The 17,478-nt window shown below is 40.2% G+C and overlaps 1 protein-coding gene across 12 annotated transcripts in view; it reads right to left on the minus strand.

Annotated features, from left to right (window-relative positions):
* Nucleotides 1-134: 134 nt before the first annotated feature.
* Nucleotides 135-17,478, minus strand: part of map7d3 (MAP7 domain containing 3) — a 26,151-nt gene continuing 8,807 nt past the window's right edge. Inside the window, exons 2-20 of one of the 12 annotated variants that reach the window (XM_025910982.1) lie at nucleotides 17,064-17,165; nucleotides 16,651-16,731; nucleotides 16,206-16,369; nucleotides 15,828-15,939; nucleotides 15,300-15,323; nucleotides 14,263-14,370; nucleotides 13,403-13,504; nucleotides 12,885-12,983; nucleotides 11,040-11,165; nucleotides 9,115-9,254; nucleotides 6,837-6,964; nucleotides 6,525-6,742; nucleotides 5,104-5,233; nucleotides 4,503-4,788; nucleotides 4,213-4,266; nucleotides 4,053-4,122; nucleotides 3,715-3,865; nucleotides 2,853-3,145; nucleotides 135-2,766 (exon numbers count right to left, since the gene is read on the minus strand). In XM_025910982.1, the coding sequence (XP_025766767.1) occupies nucleotides 2,759-2,766; nucleotides 2,853-3,145; nucleotides 3,715-3,865; nucleotides 4,053-4,122; nucleotides 4,213-4,266; nucleotides 4,503-4,788; nucleotides 5,104-5,233; nucleotides 6,525-6,742; nucleotides 6,837-6,964; nucleotides 9,115-9,254; nucleotides 11,040-11,165; nucleotides 12,885-12,983; nucleotides 13,403-13,504; nucleotides 14,263-14,370; nucleotides 15,300-15,323; nucleotides 15,828-15,939; nucleotides 16,206-16,369; nucleotides 16,651-16,731; nucleotides 17,064-17,165 (2,396 nt within the window). In that variant the 3' untranslated portion in view covers nucleotides 135-2,758. Of the gene's footprint in view, nucleotides 2,767-2,852; nucleotides 3,146-3,714; nucleotides 3,866-4,052; nucleotides 4,123-4,212; nucleotides 4,267-4,502; nucleotides 4,789-5,103; nucleotides 5,234-6,524; nucleotides 6,743-6,836; nucleotides 6,965-9,114; nucleotides 9,255-11,039; nucleotides 11,166-12,884; nucleotides 12,984-13,402; nucleotides 13,505-14,262; nucleotides 14,371-15,299; nucleotides 15,384-15,827; nucleotides 15,940-16,205; nucleotides 16,370-16,650; nucleotides 16,732-17,063; nucleotides 17,166-17,478 lie in introns of all 12 variants that reach the window. The other 11 variants (XM_025910980.1, XM_025910979.1, XM_025910983.1 and 8 more) reach the window with 11 other exon arrangements.

Below are 17,478 nucleotides of genomic sequence, written 5' to 3' on the forward strand. Positions count from 1 at the left end.
AAATGGAAAAATTATATTTTTGCAAGGCTTTATTGTTTTAACAGTCAGTATCTCAGTAAACTTTAGATATATTTACAGTACAAATGTAATATGTGGACAGGGCATTGTTAGTAAAACGTCTAGAGAAATATTCATATTCACAAAGTTGCCCTTGTTGAGTAGAATGATTGTCGAGGCCGAGGTAAGGAGAAGCTTTCTTAGTTGACTGTGAAACAATAAAAAACAAAAAAACAAAACAACCCACACTAAATCTTAATCTAAGGCACCGTTCTAACCTAACATTATAGATGATGTTGAGGACTAAGTGCTGTGAGCTCTGCATCCATGCCCTGTAACATGCAGACACCGTATGTGTTCAAGCAGCAACTACAACCGCTCCTTAGACAGGCATTATTCAGGAAAGCAAAGTGGAGTATGAAAGACCTGAGGCTCAGGTTATGAATGAGACTAAAACATCTGGGTGGGAATAAGTCACAGAACCACATAAATGACTTTTTCTTTATGAAATTTTACACAGCTCCCCCAGGAGTCTGTAAAGTCCTCAGATACGTGCTTTGTTTAAAGAAGGGTAACTTGTGACAGTGCAAAGAGTCTGTTTCCTAGAAGAATAACGTAAGACGGCTAAAAGCACATAAGCTCAGAGACGTGGTAAATATTGCAGGATGGTTTATGCAGTCTGTTACATTCTTTGAGCTTATTAATCAAAGCTGAAATATGTACAGAGAGAGTTTAGTAAGCCAGCAGAGAAAAAGGCAAAAGTTCAAAGTCTCAAACCTTGTGCTTGGACTGTTCAAGCATCAAGAAATTTAACATTTCATGAATAACAAAGAACCAGAAAACCAGCCTGACCCGCGTCAGGTTTTGTCAGGTGCCCTTCTTATTCTACAGTAGAACAGTTGAATACTGAGCAGACGCACCTGCAACGACCAATCAACACCCCTACATCCTTTTGCATGACATTAATTGCATTTTGATGACATTAAAAGCACTGAGAGGCACATCTATGACTCATATCATGGGTTTAGATATGTTTGTAAGGACAAAAATGGCTCTCTCTGTCATCCAAATCTCAACTGGTTTAGTCTTTTTGAGGCAAAATTCAGAATTAGAGCTTGCAGATACAGAGCCGAAACTTAGGAAACAAAGTAGATTGCCACCCAGTTTTGTTGAGCTCTTGTGAAAGGGGACATAAGGGTTGCCAGGTAGGCCAACCAGAACCCGACCACCCCGTCACACGGCACCAGTCAAACTGAAACCTAATAGTCATTTACACAGACTCTTGAATTCTCCACAACCTGAGCCACTCCATCCTAAACATGGCTTCATTTGCCTAATACTGATTATATACACAATACAATAACACTTAAATATATGTAGAAATGCATTTTCATATATAAACAAACAGCCAAAACTGTATACTACAAAAATAGTTGAAATGCATTTTGTCATATGTAGCAGCTAGTTTGACAGGATATTTAGATGGTTGTTAGTTGGAAAGAAGTGGAACTGATGATGAAGCACACAGAAGAATGAATCACAAAGCGGGAACTAAAGCTCAAGTTAAAACCAGATCACTGAAAGCACAAGTTCAGATTAGTAACAAACGCCGTGTCAAGAAGCTCAGAAGCAGCTAAAAATAAACTACTGGGTTTCATCTCTGTGTTATGACAGTCTGTTACAGGTATGGTTATTCAAACAGTTGGAGTCGCCGCCACAAATGACACTAAAACCGGACCCAGCTAGGACTTTTGTAAAGTACAATATTAGTAAACTTGTATTCTATATACAAATGCAAAGGGAAAAAAAAAAAAAAAAAAGGGAAAACCGAAACCAACCGTGAGCTTCAAACAACAAAGTGCAAAAAGTTAACTGAACATGTGAATCTCCACATGGTTCGCCTTCAAATGCAACTGCTGTGCTGCTGAAGCCCTCTAGTGGCCAAAGAAGGAAGGGGTAAAAGAATCAAAGGAGGGGGATGACGTGACAAAAGCCCAGTCAAGTATTAACAGAGAAGCCAATCCCAAGTGTTAACAGAGATTGCTAAACTGTGCATGCATGGGGAAAAAAAAAAATTGTTTTAAAAAATTAGAAAGTAGGGAAAAAATTGTAAGGCCATGTTGCTGCAAAAAGTAGACGGTCAAGTAAATTTAGATCAGTCACCTGGAAAACCTGTGATGCCACCTCCACCAAACCCCAACAAAACAGAACATATAACAATTTCTTCCATTAATTAAGAATAATTCACAAAATCTATTGTGCATGTTTCCTGGAATATTCTCACAAGAAGAAAAAAAAGACTGAACTTTTGATAACAATAATTACAATAACAAAGAAGCCAAAATTAATAAATTATAACAACGCACCCCTGACAAAAGCAAACACTTTAAAAAAAAAACAAAAACAAAAAAAAACAAATCATCAAAACTGGACACAAAATTGAGAAAAAAAATCTGGAGAACTAAAAACCACAAGAGGAAGAGGAAAAAGACCCAGGGTAAGCATGTGGAAGGAATAGACAGCATTTCCCTGAAGCACAACAATTATTAATATATACTTTCAATACATATTGTTTCCTCATCATGTAGGGTGCAAACGTAGCACTTGGGTGGTCTTTCCACTTCACCTTGTGCTCCTCCCTCTGGAAAAGGAGGAGAAAGGGGAGAAAGCTGCTTGGAATTGACAGAATTTTTAAGGAGGTCAACTGGACAGGAACTTTAGGAGTGCAACAGTAAGAGGCTTCTCAGCGACGCCGCAGACGTCAAATCTCTAGAGGGACATAAAACATGAGAGTTCCCGTCAGTTGTTAAGTTAGACATTGGCAGCATCGGAGTCATCAGCGACTGACAGCTCACCTGGCAGGGCTTCTATGGGTTGACTGGAGGAATGCAGCGTGCTGATGGGGGTTTCATTGTCTTCGAAGGCTACCCTGGTTCCCTCTGAGCTCCCGTCACAGTTGATCAAGACTTTGTTACAGTCCCCCGCCTCAAGGAGGGGTCGAGGCTTAGAGTGGACGTTGAGGTCAATGAGCTCCTCAAAGCTCCATTGGTTGGATTTTCCATTGACTGTGGAGACCAACTCCACCTCGGTAGAGTCTTGCTCATTCATGAACTCAGAACCCTCGACAAGGCGGCCCTCGGGTACCGGACTGAAAAAGGGGAACAAAGGGAGAGTAAGAGATGTTTATTATAAGTGTTTGTATTTTAATAGAAATACATTTGAACTAAAACCTGATTCTAAAGACAGAAAAAAAATCTGAAATGTAATGTATTTTATGTATTTCTCTCTAAGATGTTAGAAGCCAAACTGTAAAATATGAGATGGAGTCTTTGGCTTCACTAACATACCAAAACAGTTTAATAATGTGAGAAAATCTTGTTCCACCTCTGACAAGTTAGCCAACTTGTAATACCGAGGTATGTTGTGAGGAAGAAAGCCGTTGAAATCATAGAAAATCTCTGGAGAAATGCATCTACTTAATCGTAACTCCACCCTGCAAGTTGATTGGACTGCTCAAATCTATACATTTTTTTGAAAAAACTCTTTTAAAACGTCTGGTTGTTGGTAGCAGTGGTAGTTTGTGCAGACAAAACATTATACGAGAAGATATGCAAAGAACTGGTGGCTGTTTTGAATTAGTGCCAACTATTTGAGGCAGTTTTAAATGACTAAACGTAACTCAGTTTGTGGCTTTTGTTAGTTTTTCTACAGTTGTACCTTTCTGCCTGAGTCTCATCTGAGCTTGTGCCATTGTTATTCTCCTTGTCGTCTGTCTCTGATTTCTCATTCGTGTGGCCCAGGGGCTCTTCTCGCTCTGTTGAAGGCTCACCGGAGGACAGACAGCTCTCATCTGTGTCAGTCTCTGTAACTGTATCAGGGTGACAATGGAAACACAGATTAGACATGTCACAAGTCACATAGAAATGTATGTAATTTTACACAAGCAATATGTAAGCACATTGAAAGTAAGAAGATACATTCTCAGTTACAGACAAATAACAAAAGTTGCTCAGCACATTTAGATTCTTAGCTGAAAAAGACTGGAGAAGGCTTACTTTTAGTTTCACAGTTTATCTGGTCCATTTCCTCATCTTCATTCTCTTGTGCGCATTTATCGTCATCTCTCTACACAGGAGACAAATGTTAACCAACCTGTGAAGGAATTTTCCCACAATCACAAACACGACCAAATGGGTTGCCTGAATGTGAGCTCACCTTTAAATCATTTTGGTCCCCTTTTCTAGTTCTCTTCATTATTTCTTCAATTCTCTGTAATAGAAAGAGAAAAGAACAATTTATATTAATTTTAAGGGGTTAGGTTAGAAATTAATTTCAAGTAATTACTTTGCCACAGTGATCTGGATTCTTAGGTAAAGGAGAGAGACTGATGGTTAAAAAACTGACTCTTGATGTAATTTCTTGTCAAAACAAAATTATTTAATGACACGTCGATGAATCAAGGCCCAAAACAAAACTAAAAAAAAGGTTAATGCACCCCATCATACCTTCTTCCTCTCCATACGTTCCTGTTGGTTCTGCTGCATAATGCGGTCTCTCTCCTGACGAACTCTTTCTGCCTCCTCCTGGGCTTTGGCCTCGGCCTCCTCGCGTTCCCTTTGGAGCTCAGCCTGCCTTTGTGCTTCCTCCTCTGCCATTCTAATCCGTTCCTCCTCTGCTAGGCGAGCCTCTTCCTCTTCCCTAAGTTTTCTCTCCTCTGCAAGCTGCTTCTCCTCCTCCAGACGTTTCAATCGAGCCTCTTCTGCTAAACGTGCCTCTTCTTCTTTTCTCAACCTAAGATAATCAAAAACGGCAGCTCTTAATTTAATGTATCCTGACAAATGAAAATAATTCGTATTCATTACCAGTATGCCTCAGCCTGTTTCATTAGCTAAAAAAATGCAAATCGCACATGTGGCTGTAAAATACAAGTAGCTCCAAACTATTGTTGTTATTAAACAACTTTGTTCTCAATGGTATTTCGCTGTGATCATATCTGAGGTTTCTCTGTCATATAGAGACACACAATACACAAAAATAAAAAATAATTTATGATGATAATTTACGGAACAAACAAGAACACAGTTCCAGCAGTTCCAATAACCTTACCTCTCCTCTTCCTCCTTCTGTAGCCTAAGCTTCTCCTCTCTCTCTTTCTGCTCTCGCATCAGTCTGCGGTTTTCTGCTAGGATCTTGGCAGCCTCAGCAGCCGAGTTGGTGCCTGTCGTAGCCTTTGAGTCTGACAGGTGGAAAAGACAAATGCGGAGGTTGAGGACTTTCTGTCAGCCAGTTTGTCAATGCAGTATGGGCCTGATTTACCTAAACTTTAACCTTTCTTCTCAAATCAAGCTCTGGCAGCACATCATCCCTACACTCACCCACCTTCATCACCACATGGTCAAGTCCCATCCCCTCATCAGGTATACCTTTGTCCTCAAGTATCAGATCATGTCCATCATCACATCCCTGACTCATACTACACACCTTTTGAGGGCTGGACTACACTCTTGAATACTCTCCCAGCAACGATTCACACTGCTACTTCTATTGTGACTTTCAAACAGTCCTGAAAACCAGAGGCTCACAAAGCTCACAAATAATTTGTCATCACAGAAAAGACAGAAGCAGAAGGCATTTATCAGGCATTTATCCATTTATGTTTTGGGTGTATTAAGCTATAGTAAGCAATGTGACAAATCTATCAGCTGGACCGTTGAATAAATCCATCCTCCATTTTCTTAACTGCTCATAAAACTTATAGCCATTGGCGACTGGAGCCTATCTCAGCAGACGCAGGGTAAACGCCCTTCATACAGTCCTAAAAATAAATGTGCAACCTAAACTGGACCATGCTTTTGGAGCTTTCTAACACACAGTGGATATCCGGTTGCATGTAAATCCATATGAAAACCATTTTCCCTTGCAGATGATGACTCTCGCCAGGAGGTGGCAGAAGAAACAGCAAATCCAAATTTCTAAAGCATGCGACTCCAGGTGGGAAAAGCTACCTTTTCTGCTTCACCGAGATTTATTGCAATATGTAAACACAATCCCAATAATGGTGTGTCTACTAAAATGAAATGACATGTTATAAAACCATGCTCAGTGATTGTGATTCTCTTGTGCTTTAAGCACAAATTCTGTTTGCAGTTTCCTCTGAATGCAGTAAATGAAGCATGTGCCAATGACTATGTGTAGGACAAACAGTCCTTTTGCAGAAGCATAATTTTTGAAAAAAAGATTAAGGGATATGTCATTATGACCTGGAGGTAATCACCTGGAACTAGACGTGCTGCAGTACATTAGCAGAAAACACTTTAACTTAGTGACTTAGGACTTAGTTTGGTTTACAAAGATATCATCTTGTCCTGCTTTACTGGCTGAAATGAAATGCACGTCTGAATACAGTGAACAAACATCCTGGTTTGCAGGATAATGAACAGTCTTGGCAAATACTGCCACTGACTGTCAGGTGACAATAGCTGTTAAGTCATGGTACATAAAGCAATCTTTCTCTGTTAACTGCTCACCATCTTTGTCTTTGGTCTTGCTGGAATCAGAGGATTGTTGAGCCACAGCTTGAACAGGACAGAGATCTTTGGACTTGGAGTTCTTCTTTCGTAAGGTTGGCGGTCCTGCTGGAGCGAGAGGCTTCTGGATGGGTGGGGGTTTGGTTGGTGTAGGCTGAGGAGACGGTGGGCGTTGTTTCATTGCGCCTGGTGAGGCTGGGCGCATCTTAGGGCTTTGCCTGCAGAAGAAATTGTGTGTGCCGTCTTATTTTCTGACCTAAAACCAAATGAAAATGCATGTGTTTCATAACAAATCCTGTGTAGGAGACTTACTTGGGTGCTGAAGGCGAAGGAGTCCTCTTTGGACCTGGACTGGGGGCAGGCGATGGCGAACGGTGCCGTCCTGGAGTGGATGGGGAGGCAGGACGTTGCCCCACAGGTGATGTTAACTTCTTATCTTTCTGTAATTTCACACAAAAAGGCCACAAGTGGAGAAAGTATTAATAAAACCACTCTCAAATAGGGTTATTTCAAGAACGTAAAACAAATGCCCACAAACTCCTTTGTGTATTATGAAATATTTATAGAACTATACAAATAAATACAAAAAAACCCTTATGGACCTATATGTGGACAAGATGTGAGCACTTGAACCAAACAACTAACTTTTGTCATCTAAAATTGCTAAATGTTACATAATGAAATGAAAGCATCCACGGTTTTAGAAAATAGACATATATAAAAACAAAGTACTTTATTGATGAATTTAATTGATTTTTTTTTAAAAAAAGCTTTTACTTTGTAACAAACTCCTCACCGTATTCTTTCACTACAAATCTTTGTAGATTACTTTTGCTGCAGATCTTGAAAATGAACTTTAAAACAATTACTGGTTTGTATTAGGATGTAATACAAATATAAGTCTTTGATTTCCAATTATCCACATTATCCATTCAGTACATGTTGAGGAGAGATGATAACGTGATGGTGAGAAAAGTCAGAGGCTTTTGACATTGGGTCCCATGGTCTGGGTGGGGTCTGCTTTGCATGGACTGATTTGTCCATAATCAGGCCACTGTGAATCCCTTTGTTTCATACTATGACAATGAAGCCCTTCACAACCACAGTGAAGGAGGAAGAAAGCCAGGTTGAGAGAGAACCAGGCACGGCAGACCAACAAGTGAGACCATACAGATATGACCCTCAAGTATCAGCAATATGAAATTTTGCCCATGTTTAAATGAGTGACCAGCAAAGTTCAAAGAACAGCTGCATGAGTAACATTTCCCTATGGTTAGCATCCTGCAGAAGTACTTTGACAGGCAAATTTAGCAGGATATATGCATATGCAGTGACATGAAAAAGCATTTGTTCCTTCCTGATTTCTTGGGTTTTTTTTGCATATTTGACTTACTTAAATGTTTCAGATCAAACAAATTCTAACATTAGACAGAGATCACCGGTTAGTTATCCTAACCTAACTGGCTCTATGTGGAAAAAGTAACCCAGCCTCCTTTAAATGATGAGTTGACTGTAATTAACCACATTTTTGGAAACCTGAGTTTATTTTCTCTAGCTACACCGAGGCATGCTTAATGTCAGAGCTGTGGAACCAAGAAATCATTTAAATAGAAACTGTCTAACAAAATAAAGTGGGCTAATAAATTTAAAAAGCAACACACAGTGTTGCAATCTAAAGAAACAGCCGAGAAACAAAGTTATTGACAACTATCAGTCTGGAAAGGGTTGCAAAGTCATTTCTAAGGCTTTGGGACTCCGGTGAACCACAGTGAGAGCCATAATTCACAAATAAAGAAATCTCTACACCTTCCCAAGTGTGTGCAACCTACCACAAATACTCCAAATATGCACTGACAACTCACTAATAAATCAGGAAGGGGGCAAATTATTTTTTTTTCATGCCACTGTGTTTGTCGCACAAATTTTAATGTAGGAAAGTTTTCATTTTCTGTCACCTCCGTTCTGGCTTCTGGATACAACGTGAATATGAACACCAAGCACAGCACAGACTACATAAAACCTACCACCACCAAAGTAGAACAAACACTGACACTGCACACACAAATATCACACAGATTTATTAGTACACTAAACACACAGTGACTGTAGATAACACTACTTGCTGTGCTCCCTCTCTTCCACTGCTACCAAAAAAAAAAAAAAACGTAAGCTACTGAAACGTTTTCTGTCCATGATTGCCAAACAAAATTTAACAACTTTCCCACAGAAAGAAAACCATAGCTTTGCTACACATGGGTTGTTTTTAAAAAAAAAAATTATATAATATAATCAAAACTGCATTAAATTATTTTTTTCAAGTACATCTTCCATGAGCAGAATGGCATACTCTGTCGTTCTAATAGTCACAACCATGTGCGTAACCTAAATGTGTGTATGATCACTCTGAAATTTGTATACGGATTAGGAGATGCCAGCTAAAGCCCTACATCCAGGTTACTCCATCAGCAAATGCAAAGTGATACTAAACAAATCGAACATTATTTTTCAGTTTTCTGCCTTGAGAACATTTTTAAAATTGAGATAAACCACTAAAAGCTAAGCTCTGTTATTAAAACGGAGGTGTTCTCACCATCGAAGGATCCAGAGCTCCATCGGCTGACACAGATGTGGTCATGCTGCTCTTTTGTCGGTCGCTGCTGCGGCTGCGCACTGGACCACGCGGTGGGTGCAATGGGCTGGCAGAGGCTGAGCGAGGACACAGGTGACACTCTGGTAAAGGACATAGTCATCGCAGGACCATGGGAGCACAACCAATGGGAGGAGTGATAAGCGACCAAATTGGGCAGCAAAGCAGCAAAAGCAAAAGGAGTGAATGATTAAGAAAAGAGGGGGAATACAGAGGTAAGGTTGGGGAAAGAAGGAATAAGGAAGGGAGAATGATGGATGGAAGAAATGAAAGGTTTTTGTAAGGAAAGAGAGCACAAAAAACAAAACAGCGACTTGTTAGATATAGCTCATTACGGAGGGAATAGCTTAATTTCTGAAGCTCCGGATAGGCTGGAAATTACTGGATACACATGACAAGCAGGGAGCAACAATGTGGCGAAAAACCCAAACACCCTGCAGCTTCTGGATACAACATGAATAAATCTAAACACCGGGCACCATAGCACAGCACAGACAAGCACAACACAACACACATTAAGTAAAACCTACCACCACCAAAGTAGAACACACACTGACACTGCACACACACAAAAATCACACAGATTTATTAGTACGCTAAACACATAGTGAACGTAAATAGCACTGCCTGCTCTGTTCGAGTACAGTAACTAGAGTATGAGTAATAAGTAATATGCCTTTCTTTTGTCATGCTGTAACTGTTCCTAATCAGAGAGAGACCGACCTTTCAAGTTTCAGGACAGGACTGAGAAATAACTATAAACTGTAATGGCAAAGGCTCTAACACACTGTCTTTAGCAATTAGGTTAAGTCTAGCCTGCAGTTAGAAGAGGAAATGGTGCCGTGCACTAGCTTGCTGTGTCAGATTGAGGGATTAACCATCATAATCCCAAGACCCAGAGAACTCTCCCTGCCACAGCCTGTTCACTAAATTCATTCAGAGTTTATACTGCGCAGCAGCAATGACTATGAAACCTACTCTGTAATGAGCTGCTGCTAATGTGGATGAGTCATGTTTCTACTGGGGCTATACTTAGCAGAGGATCTATACCTTCTAACAGGTTTGTAATGGCCACTCAATAAACGTCACAGCCTAAAACCAACACTAGAAATACAGCTGCAGCTTTGAAGTGCTTTACAGTGCGCTCCCCTTCCTACCTATAAAAACACACAGTCAACAAGGGAAAAAGAGGTATTCATTACTGTGGGTGTGTGTTATTCATTTCAGGCTGTCAACCACTATGGAGCAATTGATCATTACCACCACAGCAAAAAACTATTCACATTAAGGCATGTCAGTCATCGAGGGCGACAAAAACCCACACAGGATGCTTTAAAGCATCCACAATATCAACACATATTATCCCTCACTATGAGAACTCATGGAATAGCCCAACAGACCTATTCTGATGTAACAAGAACCAATAGGTAAGCAGCTTAGAGTAAATCTCCTAGTGTGGACCCTGAAGCTACTCAGAGGCAGAGAAATGCTCCTGACCAAGACTGCCCTGCACAGCCCAGCTCAGCACACAACAACTGACTGTATCAGATTTGGAAATGCATGTAAACTAAACATGTGTGTGAGTATGTCAGTTTATTTGTTAGAATGTAAATACACTTTCTCATGCAATTTATTATAATTAATTACTGTGCACACGTTAACATTTGATCACTACAACTGCAGTCAAAACTCTGAAGCAACCAATCACTTTGAAAAGTCCAAAAGTGCATCAGGCAGTGGAATGAAATTATCTAGTTAACTGATAATGGGAATAACTAGGTTGACTTTTTACTGATGAAACGAGAGGGTAACCAGGTCTGTGCCTGGCCAACTTTCCTCTCTATCAGGGTCTCCTAAGCGGAGGTTACCTGGAGCATCTGTTCCTTCAGCGGACAGGGCGGCAGCGCTCTTGCTCCTAGCTAGTGAGGCCTGGGTGGGTGTGAGCAGGCGACTAAGGACCCCTCCATCCACAGTAGTGGCCAGTGGCCTGCGAGCTACACGGCCGAAAAAAACAGATCACCGAAAAAAAGCAAGAGAATGTAAAGGCCAAGATGGAAAGAGTGGATGAGAATGGGGAATAAAAGTAAAGAAACAAAGTTCACCATGTGATTTAACAAGAGAATCAACATACAGAACCAAAGGTAATGGCTCTTGTCTTAGATAGGTTCCTTATAAACTGTCTTTATACTTTCAATAATATTGAGTTAAAGAAGGATACTCAATAAAAGACAGTACATAAGATGACCGTGGAAAAGTACTGAGACAGATCGAAGAGATTGCCTGGAAAATGATTAGTGAAAAGCTCATTAAAGTAATGGTTCCTTAGGGTTTGCTGAAGGGAAAAACAAATTATGAAATAACTTTAAAGCAATCAGAAGAATAATACCGGGTAAGAAGAAGAGAAGAATAAACAAAAGGATAGTGACCATGTGTATTAGAGTTCTACATCTGATGCTGTGCAATGTTTTCTATTGTGGAAATAGAAAAAAACAGTCCAAATTATTCCTGCAAAGAAAGAGGATGACTACAGCCCTTCTAAAAGCACACTAGCTAAGACACTAAGAAAATTCCCCATTAAGGCTGCTGATACTTAAAAAATGCAACCCTGAGAAATATTTGGAGCTTATAATAGGTTGTTTTTGCTACATGTACCTAAATGTTAGCTCTTCAAAAGGAGATTCTAGATTTTCACTTCCTTTTATAGCCCCTTACTGAGGAGACATGTGTTGTTGACAGACCTGATTTTTGTTAACCATTTAGTGGCTGCCCATTGAGGTTGGCGACATGACTTCCTGCTATTTCCTACTCTATATCTAGGTCATAATTTCTGTAATTATTTTTGTAATAAGGGTAGAATTATGAAAAAAAAAACTATTTAAACTCTAAAATGCTGATTCAGTATGGAAGACAGCTTATGTGTTGTGCTACTGCTCAGATTAAACACACAGAACATACATGAATAGAGGACAAGAGCTTTTTTTTTAGTTTCATAGATACAAAGAGACTGGTTTGGCTACGGAACAAATAAAAGCACTGGTTGTTAATAGCAACACACAGAGTACAGTGATTTGCTTAGGTCATTTGTGTGCTCTGTGGCTGCTATGTTGGGATGGCACGGACACACACCGCAATGAAGCACGAGCGACTTAAATCCACCTATGACGTCATGTTGGAGGGAGAAAACAATCAACACTTTGTGACAACAAAACAATACACTGTGTTAGTCCAAACAGAGCACACAACAGACACTTCCTTAGTGAACACTTGAAAAAGTAAAAAGATAAAAAAATACAATAAAAAGGGGGTTAAAACAAGATTCACTTCCCGTGAGAAATACGACGTAGAGCAGCATCAGCTAGGTCAAGACAGCAAAAAGGTTAAAGGTTTGATGGAACAAGCATAACATTCCCAGAAAGTCAAAGACAACTGGCAGTGTAGAGAAAACCGCATCTGACATGGGTGTAAATGAGCATTTAGACTTAGGCAAATGAGAACATGAATGGAAAGAAAGGCCATACACAGCAAGAAGATCCAGCATAAAAAATCTTGAGCTTCATAAGTCCCTATCCCTAAAAGCTCTTAGCAGCAGTCAGCGTTGTTAAAATTTTAAAAATACAAGAGGATTCAGAATGATGAAGTAACGTCAGAGCCACATGCTTATTATTTAAAGACAGATGCATGAGTGATGCATGCTGATTGTTCATGCTAGCCACCTTGATCATCCGTTGTCCCCTTATCAGGCTTTGCAGGGGTCTGTGCTCTGCCCAGACTTACTCGCGTAAGGGAGGAACTTCTCTTCTTCACAGAGTGGCCTGGGGACATGAGAGTGGAGTTATAGCCAAGCAGGCACTGGGGGAGTCAACAAGGAAACCCTTAAGAAAGTCTACCAGTCATGTGCCCTTTGTTTTGCTTTATGTGAGTCACCGGGTTAGGGCTGACAGCAGCTGATGCCCCAGTTTAAGAGATGAAGCCTTGATACAAAGAGCTTCAACTTTTCCATCTGATCACACTAGCTCATTCTCCCTAAATCAGAGATGACTATTGTAATACTACTCTTAGCCAACAAATGTTCCAACAAAATAACAAGCAGTAAGCCAATTTTCAATGTGCATGTCATACATAAGACAAAGCTGAGTATTTAATAAATAATGCAATATTTTGAGAAATTGTGTATTTAACACAATCTTGTTTATTGAAGCATCATGCGAGATGAAGAGGGGATCTTTTGCACCTGTCTGTTCCACCTGAAGCTTTTTGTCGTCTTCCTTACTGGCCTGAGCAGCATTGCCATTGCTAGGTAACCGGTTACAAGATGAACTCCTTGGCTTAACACCTGAGGGACAATGATGAAATAACCCAACGGTGAAATAACAACACTAGCTTGTAACTGGTACACAACATTTTGGAATTAATTCATATATTGTATTCAGAGTGGTGGCATAATTTATTATGAAACAAGCTGAGAAGTAAAGAGAAACCAATTATGCTGAAAAGGAAAACAATGGCACTGCCAGCCCGAAGAAGCTGTGAAGAGATATGATTCACCCATCTGCAATGATTATTTCCTGTAGAAATCAAATACCCGTTTCATGATTTTTTCTTTTGTACGCTTCTAATATATTTTATGTGAATCAAAACAGGATTGAGTATATTGTGACAGAAGAGTGACGGCCCTCTATAATACAAGAGAATATTCATGAACATCAACATTTGGTGCTCAGCAGCCCTTAAAACTATTTACTGATTAATGAATCCGAAGAGATGCAGTGAATGTATGCAGAAGAACTGGGCAGTATCTGGAATCAGGAATCAGAAACATATTAAAGCATTTTTACCAATCCCTCTGTGCATCAGTGAGTCTGTTAAACCCTGGATATGAAAAAGGACAGGGGTCAGAGTTCATTCACTTTGTTCCATATCAGAAGTGGTACAATAACCTGAAAAAGCTCATTCATAAATATTCACAAACACACACACACACAGAAAAACCCAAAACACTTTTGTTGGTTAAGTTGCAGCACTGGAATGCACCGGGAAGGTAGGATGGAAGCAGGGAGGAAGGAGGGGAGGGAGGGAAGCGAGGAGACTTACGTTTGTCAGGTGATTTGATGAGGGTGGCAGAGGAGGAGGATAGGCGTTTGCTGATGCCAGCCTCAGACGGCTGTTTCAGGTTCGTGGTGGATGTGGAGCGCTTGTCCACTAAGAGGGAGGAGGAAAGACAGACAAGGGAGGCGGGATTTAAACCGGAGGCTAGCCAAAGGGAGGGAATTTGGGTTTACAAAAGGGAGTAAAATGATCTGCTATATTTCAATACCTCCAACAGGCAAAGGGCTATAAGTTAATACACCTGAAATAAAAGGAAAAACTATACTTGTCTTTGGGGATGAATTTTCCTATTAACTTAATTGATCATGCTATCATGCTACTAACAAAATGGGCATTCAGCAACACACTGAATCGACAACAGTACATGCCATAAGCATAAATATCAAAATTTTCAGAATCAGGCATTGCTGTTAGTTAGTAAACAAAAAATGTTTATGTTGAATCCCTCCAAGAGCAGAGCATAAACATTATATTGTCTGTGCCAGATACAATAGTGCTTTCTTGGAATACCATTCAAAGAGGAATTGATGCAAAGTCACCCATGTGATCTTGAATGAGCAATTACAGCCAGAATTCAGGAATAAAATGGCTGTTACATTTAAAATCCTTAAATATTAAAAACAATTTGAATTCATGTCCTTACTTCAGGCCTGTGGGTTTTTTTATATAGCTTTTCTAGTTCTTATGATTATGAGCTGTGTGCGTACACATGTCAGTTAGTTAAGGCAGCTTCAGAGCATTAAGAATAGGTTGACTGCCTTTGCAAAAAAATGTATTGGGTATATAAAAATGTGTTGATTAGTTACAATGTCAAGTGACAATGGAAAAAGTGACCAGTAACCAAACCTATAGCTCAAAGGCTCTAAAGAAAAAAAAAATTAGTAAAATAATAAAAACAAAAAACTGCATGAGGTTGGTGGAAACAGAGGTGTTGGGAGGAAGCATTGCCAGTGCATTTGGAGAGCCAGTGCCTACCCATGCTGTGCTGCTACACCAGTGAATTAAATATTAACAAACAAAACCTTGATGACTCCTTGGTGGCTTTTCTGGTGAGGGAGAGGAGATAACTATAGTTACTGGAGATGAGGCACTGGCATCAGAATCTCCTGTGGGAAAAGACAGCTCTCAGGAAAGAGCGATAAAACATATGACATCATGACATATCCTTCAAATAAGTGAAAGAGATGAAGGTTAGAAATGGCTGATAGTCATCAGCCTTTGCTTGACACGTCCGGTGTTCAGATTATCATCTGAACACCGGACTATCATCACATACACCGGACTGGTTTGATTTTCTGGTGGACACGGTAAAATGAAGGCTGAGAGTCTATCTGAGAGGGCTTTGATCAGACAACAAGCAAGAATGCTGTGATTTGGGTAAACTAACTGCCTACAACTCAACTGGTTTTATCTGTTGTTTGCATTAGCTGCTGGAAAAAAAAAAACCACAAAAATAAAACTGAAATGAACCACTTTCAGATTTAGGCCAAGTTTCACCCCAGCTATGGTGTAGCACACAATACACTATGAACTATCAAGGATTAAAGTACCTGTTCGTCCATCTGAGTCTGTGGACAGTCCTCCCCAAGACCATCTTTTCTGCCTCTGCTCGACTTGCTGACTACGCTCCAACGTCCGCCTCATCACTGCCTCGTAGTGCTCCTGAGGAAGGAAAAAATGCAAGTCATTTGCAGCTGACTAACATTTGCACCTAAAACAAAAAAAACAGAAGATGATCTGTAGCTTTCATAACTGTATTACAATTCATGGGCAACTGCGCAGTGATGGTCCTTTAAAAATATGAAGAAAAACAGTGTAAGCTGTGTTTTTATGTAAATTTGATCTTTTTAGTCACAAATGTCAGCTGAGCAGCAGTGAGCGCTGCTGAGTAGATCACATTACTCTGCCACCACCCGTGTTGAAGATACCTTTTCTTCTTCCTGTTTCTGCTTCCTCTTCTGCTCCACAGCCAATCTTTTCTGCTCCTCCTTCCTTCGCTGTTCCTCAACCTTTTTCTGACGCTCTTCCATCTGACGCTCCACTTGCAGCTTGGCCTTGCGCTCCCGCTCCATGATCTGAGATTCTCGTAAAGCTGGCAATATGAGCATGCAGTACATAGAAATCACTCATCAGTATGTTGGGGGTTTTTTTTGTATTTGTACTGAATTAACATATCAGTAAGACCAAACTAAGTAAATGAAAGATTTCTACTGGTGGGTTGCAGCTAACAGCTATATCCAATTGTTAGGTATTTTTGTTTAAAATGAATAAAACCATTGCTCCTTTAATAAACTCAGTATCAGATTATTTGAGTATTTACTGCAGTTCTTTGGCTAAAATATCTTAATCCCAAAACTGGGGTTATCCTCTTACCCTGTTGTCTCTCTGCCTCCTCACGTCTCTCTTTTGCCACCCGCAGTCTGTCGTCTGTTCTAAGTGTGGCACCGTCAAGTACTGCAGGCACATGTGCATATGTGGTTTATAGGTAAAGCATGTGCATGAATACTTACACATATAACTTGACGGTGGATTACAATGCAGCATAGCATAAAGGCTTTGTATCAGGCAGGCAGATGTGTGCATGTGACTCATTAATGAGCTTTGTCAACTGTTATGGTAATAAGGTGATGACTAAGATTTACCTGCATTAAGCCACACTGAGAGGATGGCAGAAAAGGATTGGGAGTTGCATCTAATGTTTCAGATTATGGACGACAATAACCTCACAAGAGGGTAATATCTGTAATAACCAGTTTGATTCTGTGTCAAGATGTAGTGTCATTTACCTGGCCTGCACCCCTGAGGTTTAGCTGGTGTGTTATTTGTAGGTCCTGGGCTGTTTCCCGCCAAGCTGCGCCTTTCCTCGGCTTGTGCCTGTGCAGCTGCAGCTGAATGAGAGAACAAACAAGGCCTTTTACACAGCTTGTTCAAGGCAGGAATAATGTGCCACTATTTTGCCTATTCTGCATAAAGTGTATGCAAGGCAGAAAGAGGTAGCAATGCAACACTGTTGCGCTTTTAAAGCCAACAGTAGACACAGTAACAGCACCGATCTGATGTCTGCATAAAAGGTAGACCCACAGTGTCGTGTTATCAGTCCACCATCTCTGATTCCACATTGAGAATTGTGGGAGAATTATGCTGGTGTGGTGAGATTTCGACCGAATAAGTGCATCGTTCACTTTTAAAGATGGCCTTTTA

This window comes from Oreochromis niloticus, linkage group LG2 (assembly GCF_001858045.2).
Source record: "Oreochromis niloticus isolate F11D_XX linkage group LG2, O_niloticus_UMD_NMBU, whole genome shotgun sequence".
NCBI classification, from domain to species: Eukaryota; Metazoa; Chordata; class Actinopteri; order Cichliformes; family Cichlidae; genus Oreochromis; species Oreochromis niloticus.